Source organism: Solanum lycopersicum, chromosome 9 (assembly GCF_036512215.1).
Source record: "Solanum lycopersicum chromosome 9, SLM_r2.1".
Classification (NCBI taxonomy): Eukaryota; Viridiplantae; Streptophyta; class Magnoliopsida; order Solanales; family Solanaceae; genus Solanum; species Solanum lycopersicum.
This window is the reverse complement of record NC_090808.1, coordinates 64,311,188-64,331,297: the sequence shown is the minus strand read 5'-3', so window position 1 is coordinate 64,331,297 and position 20,110 is coordinate 64,311,188. Positions and strand designations below refer to the sequence as shown.

Below are 20,110 nucleotides of genomic sequence, written 5' to 3'. Positions count from 1 at the left end.
TGGCAAATTTTTCAAATTCCCAAATACTAGAAAAAACTAGTATTTGGGCCGAATTTCATTATTTGGAAAGTTTTAGAAATTCAATTTTTACCCTTAACTTTTTATTTTATAAAAAAAATATATTTATTGATACCAACCAATTCAATTAGCTCCCTTCTACATGCATTCTTTTGATTTCATACATTCATTTGTTACAATTAGTCTTAATGAACTAGCTACTAAATAAAACATGAATTGCATTAATTTTATTTTGGTAGATAAATATTACGTTGTTGATGCTGGTCTACGGAATACAAGAGGATTTTTAGCTCCATTCATTGGAATGCGCTATCATTTGCAGGACTACCGGAAGTGAAAGAGAGCCTAAGAATGGAAAAGAGCTATTTAACTATAGACATGCTTCTCTACGCAATGTAATTGAATGAACTTTTGGTGCGTGGAAAAGTAGATTCAGAATACTAAGACAAGGCATGAACAACCATGAATGTGACATGCAAGTGAAAATAGTAATTGCTTGCGCTGTATTGCATAATTTTTTACGTGAACACCAAAGTAGTGATGGAATATTCAATGAATATGAAAATGATGATATGGTTGTTAATGAAAGTGACGAACTACTGGCTTAGGGTAACAACATTGCTTCATCTTCTCGATCGTCTGATTCGAAAATGCAAGCTCATCGAGAAGAGATTGTTCATAAAATGTGGGAAGATTATATTAAAGAATAGGTTGAACTCTTTCAGATGAGAAAGCATAGGTTCTTCAGTGATTGCAATATTTATTTCCTTTTGTTTTCTTCTCTCTTTTTTTCCCCGAATTTATATTAGTTGTATTTTCATTATCATGATTTGTACCAAGACCTTTTACTATACGAATATTTACTGTAATGATTCTTGTTGATTTGTTGCGGAAGTCATAAATCTTGTTACGTGAGATTTCTATTGTGCTATGTAATACAAATTTATGGTTAGTTTGATAGTTTTAAAAACTTATGTGTATAAATCATATTTCTTAAAAAAATGAAATATGTTTCTCAAATTCTATGGCCAAACACATGGTAAAATTTCACCCAAATTTTCATCCAAATAATATTTGCCAAAAATATTTGAATATCTATGGCCAAACGCTAGCTAAATTTAATCATAAACTCTAATGAGCAAAACTTGTCTTGTTACGATTTTTGATAAATTACCCCTTTTTGAGATCAGTTTGACCAGGGCTCAAATCAGACTTCACCGAGTAATGAGAAACTTAGGACCTAGGTACGTAAACTTGCTAGTCGAAAAGAGATCTTCGCCTTTAGATATTCACATTCTCACTCGTTTCTCTCCCTCTGCTCGACTCTCTCGCTTTGTAGAATAGAAGGGCATAAATTGTGTTTCTGTTTTGTATAAAGCGAGAGAAAATTGTATATACACATGCAAAAATATATATCTTCGTGCTATACAGTTAATTATACGATATACAAACATTTTATTTCGATTCAATTGTATACAAATGCAAAATTTATACAATAATTTCAGCGAAATAGGCCAGCGATTATACAATTGCAGCAAAATACAACTTTTCTCTCGCTTTATACAACAAAAGTGTATAAATTGTGTTTTTGTTTTGTATAAAGCGAGAGAAAATTGTATATAGAAATGCAAAAACATATATCTTCTTCGTATACACTTATAATTGTACAATATACAAACATTTTACTTCGATTCAATTATATACAAATACAAAATTTATATAGATATTGCAGCGAAATAGGCCAGCGAATTATCGAATGTCGTATTTAAATATACTAATTCATTAGTTAATCAATAAGCTATCGATTAGTTCGATATCCGATTAGGAATTAATGGAAAGCTATCGGACGATGTATTGGCTTCACCTTTTCCTCCTCCCTTTTATTTTCATTCACCAATATATTCATCTTCCATCAAACAAAGAAAAAAAACTTTAGCCCTACTTAAGCTGGTAATTTAGTAATTGTAAAATCATAGTAAGAGACATATGAAATTCTAAATTTTGAGAATGCATGAATATAAGTATTTACATACGGTAAAAATATAATTACGATAAGTCTTTAAAAAATTAACAATTTACCCAATAAAAAAATCGATAATCCGTAATCACACTAACAAATAATTACAATAAAATTTAAATTTATTCACCAACAACTAATTTAATAATTTAATAATCCAATATTATAAGCTAATAAGTCAAATTTGTGATTGAGTTATCGATCATTATATGTTTCAAAATAACTACTCCCAACTAATCGTATTTATTTTATGGAAGCATCATTGCTAAAATTAGAATGTAAAATTTTATGTTACTTGTACTAATTATCCATAAATCGCCAAATAATTGCCTTTAATTATTACAAAAAGATTGGTCCTACTTACTATTGTACCCCTGTCTCAGCCATATATTTTGGAATTCACAAAGGGGTAAAATAGTCATTTACCATTACTTTTTCATTTCAATGTCTCCCAGCTATATCTTCCTGTCAATAATTTTCTCCGTATTCATTTCCTCTTCCCTACATTCCCTCCGTGTGTAACGGCCCCGTCGTTCTAGCAGTTACTCTTTTTAACGGTGACAGGAGATACACAGCTGGCGATGAACACGTCGAAGATGCGCCGGAAAGTTGTTCCGGCGGTAGAAAACGGAGACTCCGCCGACAAACTTGACCAGGTCCTCCTATCCGCCGCCATCTGCAACGGTGAAGATGTTGGGCCTTTCGTGCGTAAGGGTTTTGCTTCCGGTAAGCCGGAGACAGTACTTCTTCATCTCCGTCACTTTGCTCGATCGAAGGAATCTGAAATTGAAGATGTATGTAGAGCACACTACGAGGACTTCATCACCGCCGTTGACGATCTCCGATCTCTGCTCTCCGATGTTGATTCTCTTAAATCGTCCCTGTCAAACTCGAACAGTCAACTTCAGTCCGTTGCTGTGCCTTTGCTAACCACTCTTGACTCATTCGTTGAAGCTCGAAACAAATGCAAAAACATTACTCTTGCTATTCAATCGCTTCGGACTTGCGTTCAGCTTGTCGAGCTTTGCTCCCGAGCCAATCGTCATCTTTCAGAGAATAATTTTTACATGGCGTTGAAGTGTGTGGACTCGATTGAGAGAGAGTTTATGAACAAAACACCATCTACTACTCTCCGGCGAATGCTTGAGAAGCAGATCCCTGCGATTCGTTCACATATTGAACGGAGAATCACCAAAGAGTTTGGTGATTGGCTTGTCGAGATCCGTGTAGTTAGCCGAAATTTAGGGCAACTAGCTATCGGACAAGCATCAGCATCAAGACAGAGAGAAGAAGAGCTCAGAATCAAGCAACGACAAGCTGAGGAGCAGAGTAGACTCAGTCTTCGGGATTGTGTTTATGCTCTTGAAGAAGAAGACGATGACGGATTTAATGGGATCAGTGATGACGGAAAGGATGGTTACAGCAATGGAAGTAATGGAATGTTAGGGTTTGATTTGACGCCGTTGTATAGGGCTTATCACATAAACCAAACTCTAGGACTTGAAGATCGATTCAAAAAGTACTATTTTGAGAATCGCAAGCTTCAATTGACTTCAGATTTTCAGGTATCTTCAATGACGCCCTTCCTTGAATCTCATCAGACATTTTTTGCCCAAATTGCTGGTTTTTTCATTGTGGAAGATCGAGTCTTGAGGACTGGTGGTAAGTTGGTTTCCAAAATGGAGGTGGAGAATTTATGGGATACTGCTATGAGTAAAATGTGTTCTGTTTTGGAAGATCAGTTCTCTAGAATGCAAACTGCGAATCATTTGTTATTAATCAAGGACTATGTGAGTTTGCTTAGTGTCACATTGCGTAGATATGGATACCCTGTTGAGGCTTTGCTAGACGTCTTGAGCAAGCACAGGGATAAGTATCATGAGCTCTTGTTGTCTGATTGTCGAAAGCAGATAACTGAGGCTCTTGCTGCCGATAAATTTGAGCAGATGTATATGAAAAAGGAATATGAGTATTCCATGAATGTGTTATCATTCCAGTTACAGACGTCAAATATTATGCCTGCATTTCCTTATGTTGCACCGTTTTCGTGTACGGTGCCTGATTGCTGTAGAATAGTGCGGTCCTTTATCGAGGATTCAGTTAGTTTTATGTCACATGGTGGTCAGCTTGATTTCTATGATGTGGTGAAGAAGTACTTGGATCGGCTTTTAACTGAAGTCCTGGATGGAGCCCTGTTGAAGCTCATTCATACGTCTATCGGTGGTGTTACCCAAGCAATGCAGATGGCAGCTAACATGGCTGTGTTTGAACGGGCTTGTGATTTTTTCTTTCGTCATGCTGCACAGCTTTCAGGGATTCCATTGAGAATGGCAGAGAGGGGGAGGAGACTGTTCCCTTTGACTAAAGCCCGCGATGCTGCTGAAGAGATGCTCTCAGGTCTGCTTAAGCAAAAGGTTGATGGGTTCCTTTTGTTGATTGAGAATGTGAATTGGATGGCCGATGATCCTCTACAGAGTGGAAATGAATATGTGCATGAGGTGATTATTTTTCTTGAAACACTAACTTCTACTGCCCAGCAAATATTGCCTGTTCAAGTTCTGAAGAGAGTTTTGCAAGATGTTCTGTGTCATATATCAGAGATGATTGTTGGGGCTTTACTAGGGGAATCAGTTAAAAGGTTCAACGTGAATGCTGTTATGGCTCTTGATGTTGATATCCGTATGTTGGAATCATTTGCTGAAAACCAAGCTCCTCTCCTATCTGAAGCAGATGCTAGTCAGCTGAAAGCAGCATTGGGCGAGTCCAGGCAGTTGGTTAATCTACTCTTAAGCAATCACCCGGAAAATTTCCTGAATCCAGTTATTAGAGAGAGAAGTTATAATGCTTTGGACTACCGCAAAGTTGTTACTATCTCGGAAAAGATGAAGGATCAAAGTGACAGACTTTTTGGGTCTTTTGGCACAAGGGGAGCTAAGCAGAACACTAAAAAGAAATCTCTTGATGCATTAATTAAAAGATTGAAGGACGTCAACTGAGTCTGCGAATCTCTGTATGTTATGTTCCTTAGGGAGATCTCCATATTGTAGTTGTGTTGATTACTTGCTGATTTCATATCTAGCTTCCTTTTTTTCTGCAAATTGCCTACCATTTTACGTAATTTTTTCCTCCCCTAGTTCCACATTGATTGCTGTATTATTCTTCAGAGCATACATATTCTTTTGCAACTCAGATATAGTCTTTTTATCTCATGAAACTAGTCTCTTCGCGTTTGGCTTCTTTTTTCCGTAGAATAATTACATCTTCTCTTCGATTTATTTGCTGTATTGTATCTCTCTATCGTATAATCATATATTTGCTGCTGTGTCTCATGAGTTACACAACACTTGGCAAAACTTCAGCTTGCATATGAGAAATGGCTTCAAATACCAGGTGAACCTGACATTTACAGGATGATATTGGATTATTTATACAGTGATTCTAATAGATTTCCTTTTCTCATTAAACCTGTAGCTTTAGTACTAGTTTGACTGTGATTGTTTGAGAACAGAATATTTATGGAATAATTTCATTAAGAGACTTGTAATTACTTGTTACTGGACTAGAATAAGACACGGTAGCTAGTCCAGCTAAAAAGTTGAGGGACTTGTACGCATTTTTAATAATCACGGTGTTCGAATCAGTATTTGATTCAACTACCAATCCAATGGACTATTTGTTGTACAAATTATATTAATGAAACGTGGACAACGAAACAGAGCAACAAACAAGTTTGTCATACCTATAAAACAAACATCTGTCAACCTCATATCTTACCATACTATGCATTCACCCTTATAAAAAAAAACGGTGAACTTTGGGAACAACGAAAAACATCAATGTTCACAGAAATGTCAATAGCTTCAACAAGAAGTATTTTTTACCTCTTTCTCTTCTTTTTTGCCACTGCAGTTTCAAGAAATGAGAAGCTATCAGCTTACGAAGAGCTACAGCGTTATGATTTCCCAATGGGGATTCTTCCAAAAGGAGTAAAAGACTACAAATTAAACCCCAAAACAGGTGAATTCTCAGCTTATCTTAATTCTACCTGCAGCTTCAAATTGGAGAACTCATATCAACTGAATTACAAGCCTGTTATAAAAGGAGTTATATCTAAAGGCAGGCTTAGGAAACTGTGTGGTGTTAGTGTAAAGGTGGTGTTGCTATGGCTTAACATTGTTGAAGTTAACAGAAAAGGTAAGAATCTTGAGTTTTCAGTTGGACTCGCTTCGGCGAATTTTCCGGTTGAGAATTTTGAGGAATGTCCACAGTGTGGACGTGGATTGAATTGTGTTGATGAAGATGACAATGTTGTGTCTTCCTTTTAACTACTTTGATTGAAATCTAGTTGTTGTTTTTTTTTTTGTTTTCTGGTGGTGGAAATGATGTGTTTTTTTGAATAGCTATGGTATTTAGGGCTATTTGATCACGAAATATGTATCTTATGCAACGAAGATTCTGGATTTGAACTTTGTGTAGATAATATTGTTAACGAGTTTATGGTTCATTACGTTAATCACTCGAGTTAAACACCTACACTTGTTTAGAGCACTATTGTCATGGCATTATGCAATGAATCTTTAGGGTTGTACAAGCTGTAATAGTAATTGAAAAACCTCCTGTCCCGAGCGGGCTTAAGCCATTCTTATACTAAAGAATTCTCTGACCTCTATCCACGGGTGGAGCGAAGGTTAAGAGTTTGGGATTCTAAATCAATTTTTTGGGTTAGGTTAAGAGTTTGAGATTCTAAATCAATTTTTTGGGTTCACATTTAAATATACATAAAAAAAATTTAAAAAAATATAATTATAGAGTCTAGTGAATTCGTTCGAACTCATGAATCCTACCTGATTCTGACGACTCTCCTATAAAGGAAGAGTAATTTTAGGTAATACTGTCCTTATAAATAAAATTGGTGAAAGGGTACACGAGGAAACAAATTTCATCTACTTACATCGTAAATGTGGATACCTAGAAACCTTATGATGCAACTATTGAGGGACAAGTTCAATATGTTCTTCGTTTCAAATTTGGATAATAAGCGTTTCGTGTTTGTATTGAAGCTTTGATTTAATCCTGCACTGCAGGATTCATTCCGAGTAGTGTTTTTAGCGAGATTTTCTCAATATCAGATCTCGAATTTAAGACCTCTAATAAAGGAGTTTTGATTAAATTTGAATTGCGCACTGCAAAAGGTTTATTTGATGGTGGTATTTTTCATAGGATTTTTCCCATATTCTAAATTCAAAATCTCTGCTCTAACAAGATTTTTTCTATATTCAAGATTTAAATTCAAAATCTCTCCTCAAGGACGAAAGGGTTAAAATAACACTATTTAGAGGGTCTTTTGTAAAGGTCCCTTCTTGGACCTTGGACAGGGATTTGTATGCCATAACGTAGCTTTCCCCCGAATCATTATCATATTAGTTACTCGTTCACTTTTAATTGTTATAATTTTTTTTAGAATCAAATAATAAAAATTTTGATTAATATTTTATAATGATTTTTTCATTATATTAATAGGTAAAAAATTGCCATTTATAGAATTTTTATATAACTTTTGAGTGTCTGAATTTTTTTGTTTAAAATATTAAATTAATATGAACTAGTTTAATTTTGAAATTAATTAAATTGATAATGTAACATGACAGTTAAAAGTGGACGAAGAGATTATCAAATTAAGAAAAAAACTTAAATCATTTACGAGCTCTTAAAGTTGTTCGCGTATTTCACTTTGACACTTTAACGACGACCTGTACCTATTGAACACCTATACTAGCTTGAATTACGAGTATTCGAACATTTTTTTTGACAACCAGCTAATTAAGAAACCTGTAACCAATAAATTGTGTAAAGTTACTAAAATTTGAAAAATTTGCATGTTCAAAGATATATTATTACCATATCTTTTTTTCTTTCTCCTTTTCTATGACTTTCATAAAATTTTACATGTCAACACTTGTCAAATTAGATAAGCTAGTCATGTAACTTGCTTTGCTCAAAGTTTAGCCTGTTTGCTCTTTTAAATTACATATAACCTAAACAAACGTAAACGAATGAAAGAAGCATTTTTTTATAGAATTATAAGTGAATCAAAGTCGAAGCCGAATTAAGATAGCTTGACTATCAAGCTGATAGGCAAAAAACTGAAGGATAGAATATGTGAAGTATATTATACACCTATCGTATTATCTATTAGTCAACTTTAAGCGGCGCTGAATGACTTAAATTTCATTTCTTTAGAAAAAAATGGTGAAAAGTATTAAATGTAATAAAAATAATGTGCCTAGAGATGCAAGCTTTGGTCAAATTTTGTAATGTAGCTTAGAAAACAAGACAAAAATATATTAATGACAACCCTTCTTTCAGTCCCAACAGTTCTCATCACACTCCTAATTTTTCTCACCTACTTCCCCATAGAAGCTAAAAAAGAAATAGCAGTTCATAGTGGTTAAGAATAATAATTTAAAGAATGTGTCATTTTTTTTTTAATTATTTGGTAATTAAGACTTAATATATTCTATTAATTTAAATTTGTATGCATCTCATCATTACCTATTAAGGAATAATGTTCCCTTTTTTTTTTCAAGAACATCTTTCTAACTATATTCCAAACTTCAATTATATCCTTAGAGTATTCAGTAGAAAACATTTTTAAGTATTTAAAAGTGGAAAATTTTCATCCTTCTATTTGAATTTATTAGACAACGATTAAATTTCTCAAAAATTGAGCCATTTCTTCGTAATTATATGTTATTCTGTATACATCAAGAATATTATCGTGAACTTTTTCAGTAATTAAGTTCAGCATTATGAAAAAGAAATTCATTTGACAGTTTTATCATTTATTTTTTCATGTAATTTGATATTAAATATATTTTAGTTGAAATATATTTCTTCTCAGTTGATATGCTAGCTAGAAACAACGCTTATTGAAGATTTTTTATTCTAATACTATAGAATGAAACTCAAATACGAGACATAATCAATATTTTAATCACTTCTATATTAAATTGACTGTAACATTTATTGATCTAAATACAATCTAGCTTTGTAAAAGGTAAATATATTTAAGTCCAGCTTCTTTCAGTTACTAATGTTAAAAAGAGCAGGTCGTGTATTATCACACCTTTCAAATATTTTTTTATTATAGTAAGCAGTAGTGTCTAAGATTTTAAATATTTTTTTAGGAACTTCTTACACTAGGTAATGAAATTAGACAGAAAAACTTTTGTTGATAATCACGTGAACTATTCATGTTTTGTAAGATCCCTTAATTTTTTTGAAAATATCTAATAAAAGGATGAAAATTATTCACTTTTAAATACTTGAATAATGTTTCCTGATGAAAATGATACTTTGAGGATATAGTTAAATTTGAGGTATAATTTAACAATATTTTTTTAAAAAAACTCTTCGAATCTCATATTTCAATTCACACCACGAAAAATCAAAAACTTCATATTCAAAACCAAAATTTAATTTTTTTTATTAAAGATTAAACGGTCACATTCATTGTGTCATTTCAAACTTGTTTGGGCATCACCATTGAAGGTGTTGTAATAGGGTAAAAATAAGCATTACATACTCTATATAAATTCATATGTAATACACCTATTTATGTTATTGGTAACTACGATTGGTGTATTTTTTATATTTGCAAGGAATGAGTTTAAACATTTTATTTTATTTTTAAAGAATTTTCTATGAAATTAAAAATATTATGATATTTAAAAATTTATTAGTTTCTATAAGAATCTTCTAATTAAATTATGGGAGTAGATAATTGTTGTAAACAGCTCAAGTTGATCTTTTCACCAAACAATATGTCAAAGAAGAGGACACGTGCTGACCCGTAGAGTTCTCACGTGCAGCGTGTGGGTTCTTGGGTTTGCCCACGTGAAGTGTGAGGAAGTAGAAAAAATAAATTTTATCTTTTCTTCTGAGGTATTTTGATTTTGCGTGAATTTAAGAAAGAGATTTTCAAAATTTATGATGTAAAAAAATATTACATAATTGTGGATTTTATTAAGAATAAAATAGCTACTTTATTTTTAAATCGTTATTCATTCCGTTTATTATTATTTGATAAGTACACTAAAATAATTATCCTAACTAATTGTCAATTAAAATAATTAACAAATAATTAATTATGTTTTTTCAATTTTGTCCTTAATAATTACATAGCTACTTAAATAGTTATCTAAACGAATTGTTGATTTTAAACAATCAATAAACTGTTAGTGATTTTATAATACTAATTTCAAAAAGTAATCATTTTAATGTTAAACGACTACTTTAATGTGAAAAAAGTTGTTTAAACCATTTTAATTATGATTAGTAGTAAGGTTATATTAATAAAATTGCACCTTATATTAATTTTTTTTTCAAGGACATGATTTTATCATACAATCAATAGTGAATGAAGGGAATACTTAATATAGAAATGTGTCAATCTTTTTGAGATCGACTAAAAAGAAAAATAAAGAGAAAATGTCAGAAATCACATACTGTTACGACAAATGTACTATTTGTCCCTTATAAGTTTATGACTACATAAAATGCTATATACCCAATTTACACTTATAACTTGATATTTATCATCTTAAATGTGTGTGGAGTGTTATTTTTATATAAAGTTATATAAATTGTGTTTCTAATTGTATAAAGCGAGAGAAAATTGTATAAACACATTCAAATACATGTATTTTTATCATATACGCTTATAATTATTACAATAAAAGTACTCCCCTGTCCAATCTCTCTCTTTCTCGTATTATACAAATTCAAATTGTATATAATTTATCTATTTCTCGTTTTATACAATTCGATTCAGTTGTATATTCCCTACCAAAGTCTCTTTTGTCTTTCTCTCTTTCTCATTTTATACAAATTCAAATCGTATAATCGTTTTATACACTTATAATTATACACTTCGTTCTATGCAATTCTCTAGCCAAGTCTCTTTATCTTTCTCTTTTTATACATTTTCTTTTATACAATTCACTTAAATTGTATATGTACAGCAAATTATACATATATATGTTTGCTATACAGCGCAATTATGCAAACTTTGTTATAGTATACAAATATAAATTTTATATTCGCTATATGTGAAAGTTGCACTTACAGAAAAACTTAAACTGATATAATAATATAAGTGTTGTACATTAATCTGATGCACGAATACATTAATCGTTAAATAAGATACATTATATTTTACACATGATACACTAATATAATATAACTTTTATACATGATAAGCTAATTTAATGCTCGAGATACATTGCAACAAGATGATAAAATAATTCATCGGCAATTACTTATTTTGATATAGCAATATTATTTTTATCTTTGATTATAAAATAATTAATTAATTCTAAAATAACTTATTTGCGTTGTCTTCCCCATTTACCCAACGTTTTTCATAGGGCTACACCATAGCTACTCAATAGTTCAAGTTTCAAATTCAAGCTCTTCAATATTTAAGATTAATATTTCAATTTCAAATTAAAATAAATAAGAGTAATATCTCAACTTCAAGTTAATTTAATTTAACTACTAACCAGATATGCCTTCTGTAGCTTTTCCCTTATGCATCTTCCTCCTCCTACTCTTTGCAGCTTCTCCGGTCATCGGCGATGAGGATTTTCAGTCCCCGACGGCATACGAGATTCTACAGGAATACGATATTCCGGCAGGGATACTTCCGAAGGGCGTAACAAGGTACGAACTCGACAAAACAACGGGCAATTTCGCCGTTTACTTTAACAAATCGTGCAGTTTCAGCATAAGCGGCTATGATCTCAAGTATATGAGTAAAATTACTGGTAAAATCTCTAAGGATCGGCTTGCGAACTTGAAAGGCGTACAGGTGAAACTGCTTTTTTTTTTTGTCAATATTGTGGGAGTTACTCGTGACGGCGATGATCTCGGTTTCTCCGTCGGTGTTTCTTCTGTTGATTTTGCAATTGAGTACTTCTATGAACCGCCAGAGTGTGGATGTGGATTTGATTGTGTCAATTCTGGAGAAAACGGTACTGGTGAGTTCAATTTAAAGCAGCTTATCTCTTCCACTTGAATTGTTAACTAAAATTTTCAGAGATTGGCTGTAAATTCAGTTGATTTGGGATGGAATTTGGAATTAGGGCAACTTTGTATTTCAGAATCCCACGGGACTGGAAGCATATGCTTTTGATGCTCCTTTAGAATGAATATGTATTTTTTTTCATGTATCTCCGTGGACTCTTATGGAAATTGAAATAAATAAAATTTTCTTTTATTCACTACATATTAATTTTTAATTTTAATTTATGTGATATAAATAAACTTGAAAAATTTATTATTTTTTCTGAAATATTTTAACTTGCTAATTATTAGAATTTATTAACAGTTTATATTAATTTTAAATAATATATATTATTCTTTTTATTTTAATTTTCGTGACACATGTGACATGTCTAATTAGGAGAGTCCTAAATGTTCTTTTAAAAGTATTTTTTTTTATCAATAAGAATTCATGTTTTACTAATAGAATTTTAAAAATTGATTTAATTTTTTTTAAAAATATTTTAAATTGTTAATTATTATTTTTTATAGTTCTTTTGACGTCATTTTATTGTAATTTTAGCATCATTAATACATGATAGAGTATTTTAAGTTGTTAACTATTATGATTTATAAAATTTCAAACATATGACGTGTGTTTAAGATTAGTATGTTTATTGCCTCTTATCAAATAGTAAAAATACTTTTAAGTCTTTAATTATTATAATTTATAGTGTATGTTATGTAATTTTTAAAGTAATATCCGTATAAATAAATACTTGATAAATTAATATTTTCTCTAGAATAATTATTTTCTCCGATTTTGATTTGGGCCAATGAAAAAATTATGAATTTTGATAAGATAATAGATAATATAATTTCTGAAGACGTCTATATAAATATATGGTTCCATTAATATGATAAATTAATAATTCTTTAAAACTACAAATATATCTACTTTTTTTTTATTGCATTCAAAAGCTTTAATATTGTATTTTTAAATTGCACAATAAATTTGTGAAGAGTTCTCTAGATGCAATAAGTGTTGTCTTATGCGCAATTGGTTCCAACGATACAGTATCATCTTCAACATTGCTTTTTCTGATGGTATTCACAATTTCTTCTAATTTCTAAACCTCTAAACATGTATCCCTTTCACCCGAATAATCAAACATGTTATTGCACATCTATTTTATTGAGGTAATCAAGATCATTAATCATGATCTCAAGTTCATAAATGACGTTTTCACAAGTAGGTTCATTCAAATTATCTAAGATTGCAAAAAAAATTATTTGCTATTGTCTCTCGTTGAACATTTGTTGTCCAAATAGAAATCTCAAAATTCATAGCATACAAAATATTGATCTTTGCTGCAACAATTTGTGCCACTTCATAACCTTTTAATATCTCATGATAAAATTTGTTTGATAGTACATCTTGAAAGCTCTTATTATTACAACATTACAAGGTTGAAATCAGTAAGATACAATAATCTTGACGTATTTTATATATATATTTTTTATATTAAATCAATAAATATGATACATAAATTAGTAAGATACAATGATTGATATAATCAAAATTAAGTTTCATCAAATTTCAAATCGTTCTTTAAACTAATAAATATTAATTTATCGATTAAATAATATCGTTATGAAATAATAAAATTTCACAATCCCGCTTATATCAATTTATAAAATTTTTACTATATCATAATTTATAATATCTTAAATGTAATTTTTAAGTATACTGTAAATTTTAAAAAAAAAAGTAAGATAAATGAATTTAAATAATTTTTTTAAAAAAATAGAATGGAAAGGGATTGTGAGGTGGGCTCCATATTTATTAAGAGACTTGGAATGGCCCACATGCATGGGAAAATCAAAGAATTTTTCGGCTGAGGCAAAGTAAAAAACAAAATACAGACGCGCTTTGTCATTTATTTTTTATGGACAACTTTCACGTATAGCAAATAAAAAATTTATATTTGTATGCTATAGCAAATTTTGTATAATTGCGCTCCATAGCAAACATAAAATTGTATAATTTGCTATACATATACAATTGTATAATTCGCTGGCCTATTTTGCTGCAATTGTATAATTTGTTTTGCATACAGTTGAATCGAATTAAAATATATGTATATTGCATAATTATAAGTGTATAGCAAAAAGATATATACTTTTCTCGCTTTATACAAAAACAGAAACACAATATATACACTTCTGTTGTATAAAGCTAGAGAAAATTGTATTTCACTGCAATTGTATAATTCGCAATTGTATAATTCGTTGGCCTTTTTCTCTGAAATATTTGAAGTAAAATGTTTGTAAATTGTATAATTAAGTGTATAACACGAAGATATATATTTTTGCATGTGAATATACAATTTTCTCTCGCTTTATACAAAACAGAAATAAAATTATACACTTCTGTGTATAAAGCGAGAGAGGCGAGCGAGAATGGAGAGTGGCGAGCGAGATTTTTGGAGGAGAGACGCTGGCAAATTTTAGCTAATGTTTACTATGGAGCACAATTAAATCAAACCCTAGCTATTCCATTTAATTTAGGTTATTAGTTTGCTATTATATACAATTTTTCCATTTTTTAAATCCAATTTCAAATAGTAAATAAACTTTCTAAATTTAGATAAAAGTAAATAGAATAGAAGTAATATTAGAGCAACTCTCTCAGTTTCAAAAGAATGATCTTATTTTTTTTAATCTATTTTAAAAAGAATGATTCATTTTTTTTACAACACTTTTATTTTAATTTTTACGTAACATATTTAAGATTACAAGATTAAAGGGTATTTTGGTATGTTTGATATAACTTTAAATTAGAATCACAAAATTAAAAAATCTTCTTTATTTTCTAAAACTTCATTCTAAGTCAAACTAGGCTAATCTTTTTGAAAAAAAGAAAGTATTTTTAAAAAATTATATCATTTTAATTTTTTGATCAAATTATAATATAGAATTAAAATTAAATATTTTAAAATCATCCCAGCAGTGCAAAAATTAGCCTTTTGTTAGTTGTCTTGAGATATTCTTGTCACAGGGTCAAATTTTCACCTCGTGGGACAGTATATGAAGGCTTGCACAACTCTTCAAAACTCAGTCCAACAGCCAACCAAACACACAAGGAACAATAAACAAGACAGTCAAACAAACAGGCCACAAAACAGTAAAGAAAGCAAGTAAGGAAGACAAGTTCTTGAGGAGGCAAGAGCCAATTTTCCAATATTTCTTCCTTGTCTCTTTACAAAGTGAGATACAAGATATTTTATGAGATATGCTAAAGTATTAAATTTTGTAATTTATAATATTTTTTTGAATAACATATGTCACCTTCTGTGTTTGAATCAAATAATTTTTTAAAGCCTTTTAAATATTTCATGTTGATAATTACCGTGATTCTTAGTAATTTTAAGGTCATCTTCAAATAATATATTTTAAGTTCCATTTTATGAGGCACAATAGAATTTTGAAAGTTGACTAAATTTTTATTAGCAAATAAAGATTGACATTCATAAGAATGTAATTTAAAAAAATTTATGATCGGAAATACTAATTGAAGTGGCCCCCAAATAATTGTACTATTTACTACTTCTTTCGTTCACTTTTAATTGTCATGTTACGCTTTTTAAAAAAGTCAGTTTAATTAATTTTATAAGTTAAATTAAATTAAATATAGTTATACATTTTTAACAAAAAAATTAGATACTCAAAAATTATACAAAAAATAACTATAAATTGTAGCTTTTTGCATATTAATATAATAAAAAAATTATATTGTCTATAATTTGAGTCTAAAAGAAATGAATTGAAATAACTAAAATATAAATAAGTAATAATATAGATTATTAGTATTTAATTAATGAAATAAATTATTTAAAAAAACTACTAAAGGCATTAAAAATGAGATGAAAAAAAATGTTGGCCAGGTTTGAAACTGGGACATTATACATGGAATATCTAACTTTGGCCAGTAAGTCAGATAGTAATTATAATAAAATTGAAGCAGACATGTTGACGCCTAGTTTTATACTTATTTACATTTATATAATAGTATAGTAGATAAGTAAAAAAATAGTAAAGGTAATATTGACAATTCCAAGCTTTTGAAGGAAAAAACGAACATCAAACGAGAAAATTAAAATCACTTCAATTTTTTGATATTCTTGTCCATTTTCTATTAGTAGGGGTTTACACGGTGTTCTTCTATTTGTTGCGAACTATTGTATCTTAACGTGATTTACTTTTTGTGAGTGAGTTTAAAATATGTATTTATCTTAGGATTATTTATAATTGACGCAAAGTTGATTATCTAAATAAAGTTGTTAATTTGTTGCTAATGGATTATTAGTTCAAAATCTTGATAAGAGTCTTCGATTTTTTATTGGATAATTCATTTTTAATGGATTAATCAATAATCAATAGCAAAGAAATTATATTTATATAAAAAAAAATCTTGACTTAGTAGGCGTTTGGTCATATCATATCACGATATAGAATTGTGAGATGTAATCAGCGTTTGAATATGCGATTTCATGTTGATCTCATGTCATGAGATGAAATTTGATATTCTCCAAAAATTATGGTATGAAAGTTCCATATCATCATCTGAGATTTTTTAAATAAACAATTGATGCACATGTTTATCTATTATTAAAATAACCCTAAAGATTTTTGGAGTTTGTGTAACGACCTGTTTAGTCATTTTGAGCAGCAGATTTTATTTCTGGAAAAACAGGCTGAGACGACGGAGCGTCATGGGCACGACGGACCGTCGAGGGTGTCTCGTCCCAAAACACTTAGAAATTCTGAAATTTGGGTGCTAAAATCGACTCTCTGAACTCTGTGACGGACCTGCAGGACAGACCGTCACAGGCACGACGAACCATCGTGATCCACCGTTTCAAAACACTTCAACTCTTGAGAATTTGGTACAGGGAACGATTCTCTGAATGTCGTGACGGAAGTGCAGGACGGACCGTCGTAGGTACGACGGGCCGTCACAGACTCCTTAAGGAAATCGAGTCTCTGACGAACCTGCATGACGAATCGTCGTGGGCGCGACGGGCCGTCACAGGTTGCGTAATCCCAGTCGGAGTCGGATTTCTGGTTAAGTTTTAAAGGGGCGTTTTGGACTATTCCTGCTATAATTATATATTTCGTGGGTTTATATTAATGACTAAATTTTTTGGGGGTTAAAAGAGGTAACCTTAAGTTAATTAGTGGGTTATTATTGCCACCTTTTATTCTTAATTATATGCTAATTAGGGTAAAATAAAGAGGGTTTGAATAAGAAAAAGAAAAGAACAGAAAGAGAGAGAAGGAGAATCGATAGAGAGAGACGAACGAAGAGGAAAAACACAAGGCTTTGGAAAATTCTTGCTTGATCACTAGTCTTCGATGGAGGTAGGTTATGGTTTCTCTTACGATATTCGTAGTAAACTCTTAATAGCGAATAATATGTATTGATAATGTTGTAAACCCTGCTATGTGCTTAATTGTATGCTTGCATGAATGTAATTATATAATTGTGATTATATAAGCATGATGAAGTTATTGAATCCCAAATCTTGAAAAACCCTAATCTCTTTGTTGATGATGAGGCCTTGGTATAAAAGAAGGCGTAATGAACTAAAATAATGAGATTGATGATGTCTTGGTAAGAAAGAAGGCTTGATGAATTGATAGAAGGAGATTAGGGGATCGGGTGCCACGTTCCGGTACCAAGATAGTATATGAGGATCGGAGTGTCACGTTCCGACACCAGGATAGAATATGGATCGGGTGCCACGTTCCGGTACCAGGATAGTATATGAGGATCGGAGTGTCACGTTCCGACACCAGAATAGAATATGGATCGGGTGCCACGTTCCGGTACCAGGATAGTATATGAGGATCGGAGTGTCACGTTCCGACACCAGGATAGAATATGGATCGGGTGCCACGTTCCGGTACCAGGATAGTATATGAGGATCGGAGTGTCACGTTCCGACACCAGGATAGTATATGAGGAGCGGAGTGTCACGTACCGACACGAGAGAAATAAAGATAATGAATCTTGAAAGATGTTAATATACTCAATCTAATGAACCTAAATCCCAAATGAGTATGATGAGGAGGCGTGAGTCCTCATTGACGAGCTTGGTGTTGTAACCAAGGGTTATGGTAATTGTAAATGCTACATGTTGAGTATCATAGTTGATTTTATGATATTACTTGGTATATACTGTTTTCTATTTTGAGTTGGCCGATGATACCTACTCAGTACTTGTGTTTGTATTGACCCCCTACTTTTATGTTTTCTTCTTTGTTATTTGTGGAGTGCAGCAAACGTGCCGTCATCTTCGACTCAACAGTAACTCTAGCCAGTCTTCACTACTCCGGATATCAGGGTGAGCTAATGCTTCTAGCTTGGACTAGATCTTCCTCTTCATGTCTTGATGCCTTGAAGTTCTGGCATGGACTAGCTTTCATGTATTTTTTGCTTCTTAGAAACTCTTAGATTTAGTAATTTGGACTAGATGTTCTTGTGATGATGACTTCCAGATTTTGAGAAATAATAGTTATTGAATTGGTTTTTATTAATGAGTTTAAGTCTTCCGCATTACTTTATGTTGATAGTACATTGAAATGTTAAGGTTTAGATTTGGTTGGTTCGCTCACACAGGAGGGTAAGTGTGGGTGCCAGTCGTGGCCCGATTTGGGTTGTGACAGCTTGGAAAAATAGATTCATAATACTGAAACAAGGAATGAACCATTATTATATTGACACACAACTGAAAGTATCTTGACTTGTGCAACATTACATAATTATTTGCGAGTATATTAAAGGAATGATGGAATATTTATTGTCTATGAGCATGAAAATATAATTGCATACCAACAAATGACTCAAAGTAACAATTTTTGATTGATCGTTTCAGTCATATGATCGAGAAATTCCAGTTCAACATGAGGAGATTGTATGTATTACGTGGGAGAATTATATTAAAGACTAGTTCACTATAATTTATGATCAATTCTTTTGTTGAATTAAATTTGATGAAACAATTACTTAAGTGGAGAATAAATAGCTTTTTAGTAATTTAGTATTCGATTTTATAAATGTTTGTTTATTTGTTAAGATTGAATAAACAATTGAGACTATTTTAATATTTTTACAACTTGTGAGATTCTTATGTTTTACAAGAAATTATACAACACAAAAATTTCATATCGCATGTCCAAACAAAACTTTCGTTTCATTTGGGAATTTCCTATTATGATATCATATGATGATAATCATGATTCTATATTGCATAGCCAAACAGGCCTTTAGTCGAGATAGTTAATCGCCTGTTGAATTTGAGTAGTGTGACATCCTAATTTTCTTGAATAATCTTAGCTACTTCAAGATTAAAAATATATAATGTGAAAGTCATTAATTCTACGTTTCTAAACTATCACTTCTTTCTGGAAAAAAAACACTATCACTTCTATTAATTCTATCATAAAAATCATTATCACTTTATTTCAGTATCATTATTTTTGATCTTATGCTCTTTTATATGATCATATATCTACCTCTAACATTTTGATCTTTGCAACATGCAATAAAATGATGAAATAACTTACGATAATTTTTAGTAATCACATAGTTTTAATATGAGATTAGAATCTATCACTCTTTAGTTTGTAATTACGTTAATTTCTTAAGATAAAATATAAATCCGATACATTAATATATAGCTCGGGTACATTATAACATAAATTGAATATATAATATATAGCTTGAATACATTAAAAATTAATTCGATTTTATATTATAAAATAAATCAAATATATAATAACTCAAATATATTAAATACTGAATCAAATACAATATTAATAGCTTTACATTAAAAAAAAAGAGAGAAATTTTAAAGGTTTTTAGAAATTTTTTCGATAATTTATTATTTTGAAATAGCAACATTATTTTCATTTTAATTATGAAATAATTCTAAAGTAACTTATTTCCACGTTCTTCCACATTTA

General features: G+C 30.8%; 3 protein-coding genes across 3 annotated transcripts; all 3 read left to right on the top strand.

Annotated features, from left to right (window-relative positions):
- Positions 1-2,324: 2,324 nt before the first annotated feature.
- LOC101268139 (exocyst complex component SEC15B) lies at positions 2,325-6,548 on the top strand. The gene is made up of 2 exons (XM_004247357.5): positions 2,325-5,045; positions 5,945-6,548. The coding sequence occupies exon 1, from the start codon at positions 2,617-2,619 to the stop codon at positions 5,029-5,031; it is 2,415 nt and encodes an 804-aa protein (XP_004247405.1). The 5' UTR covers positions 2,325-2,616; the 3' UTR covers positions 5,032-5,045; positions 5,945-6,548.
- LOC101268427 (uncharacterized) lies at positions 5,884-6,360 on the top strand. The gene has a single exon (XM_010328270.4). The coding sequence runs from the start codon at positions 5,884-5,886 to the stop codon at positions 6,358-6,360; it is 477 nt and encodes a 158-aa protein (XP_010326572.2).
- Positions 6,549-11,603: 5,055 nt separating the features above from the next.
- Positions 11,604-12,113, top strand: LOC101268718 (uncharacterized protein At5g01610-like). Its single transcript, XM_004247359.5, has one exon. It carries the CDS (start codon positions 11,604-11,606, stop codon positions 12,111-12,113), a length of 510 nt encoding a protein of 169 aa, XP_004247407.2.
- Positions 12,114-20,110: the final 7,997 nt, after the last annotated feature.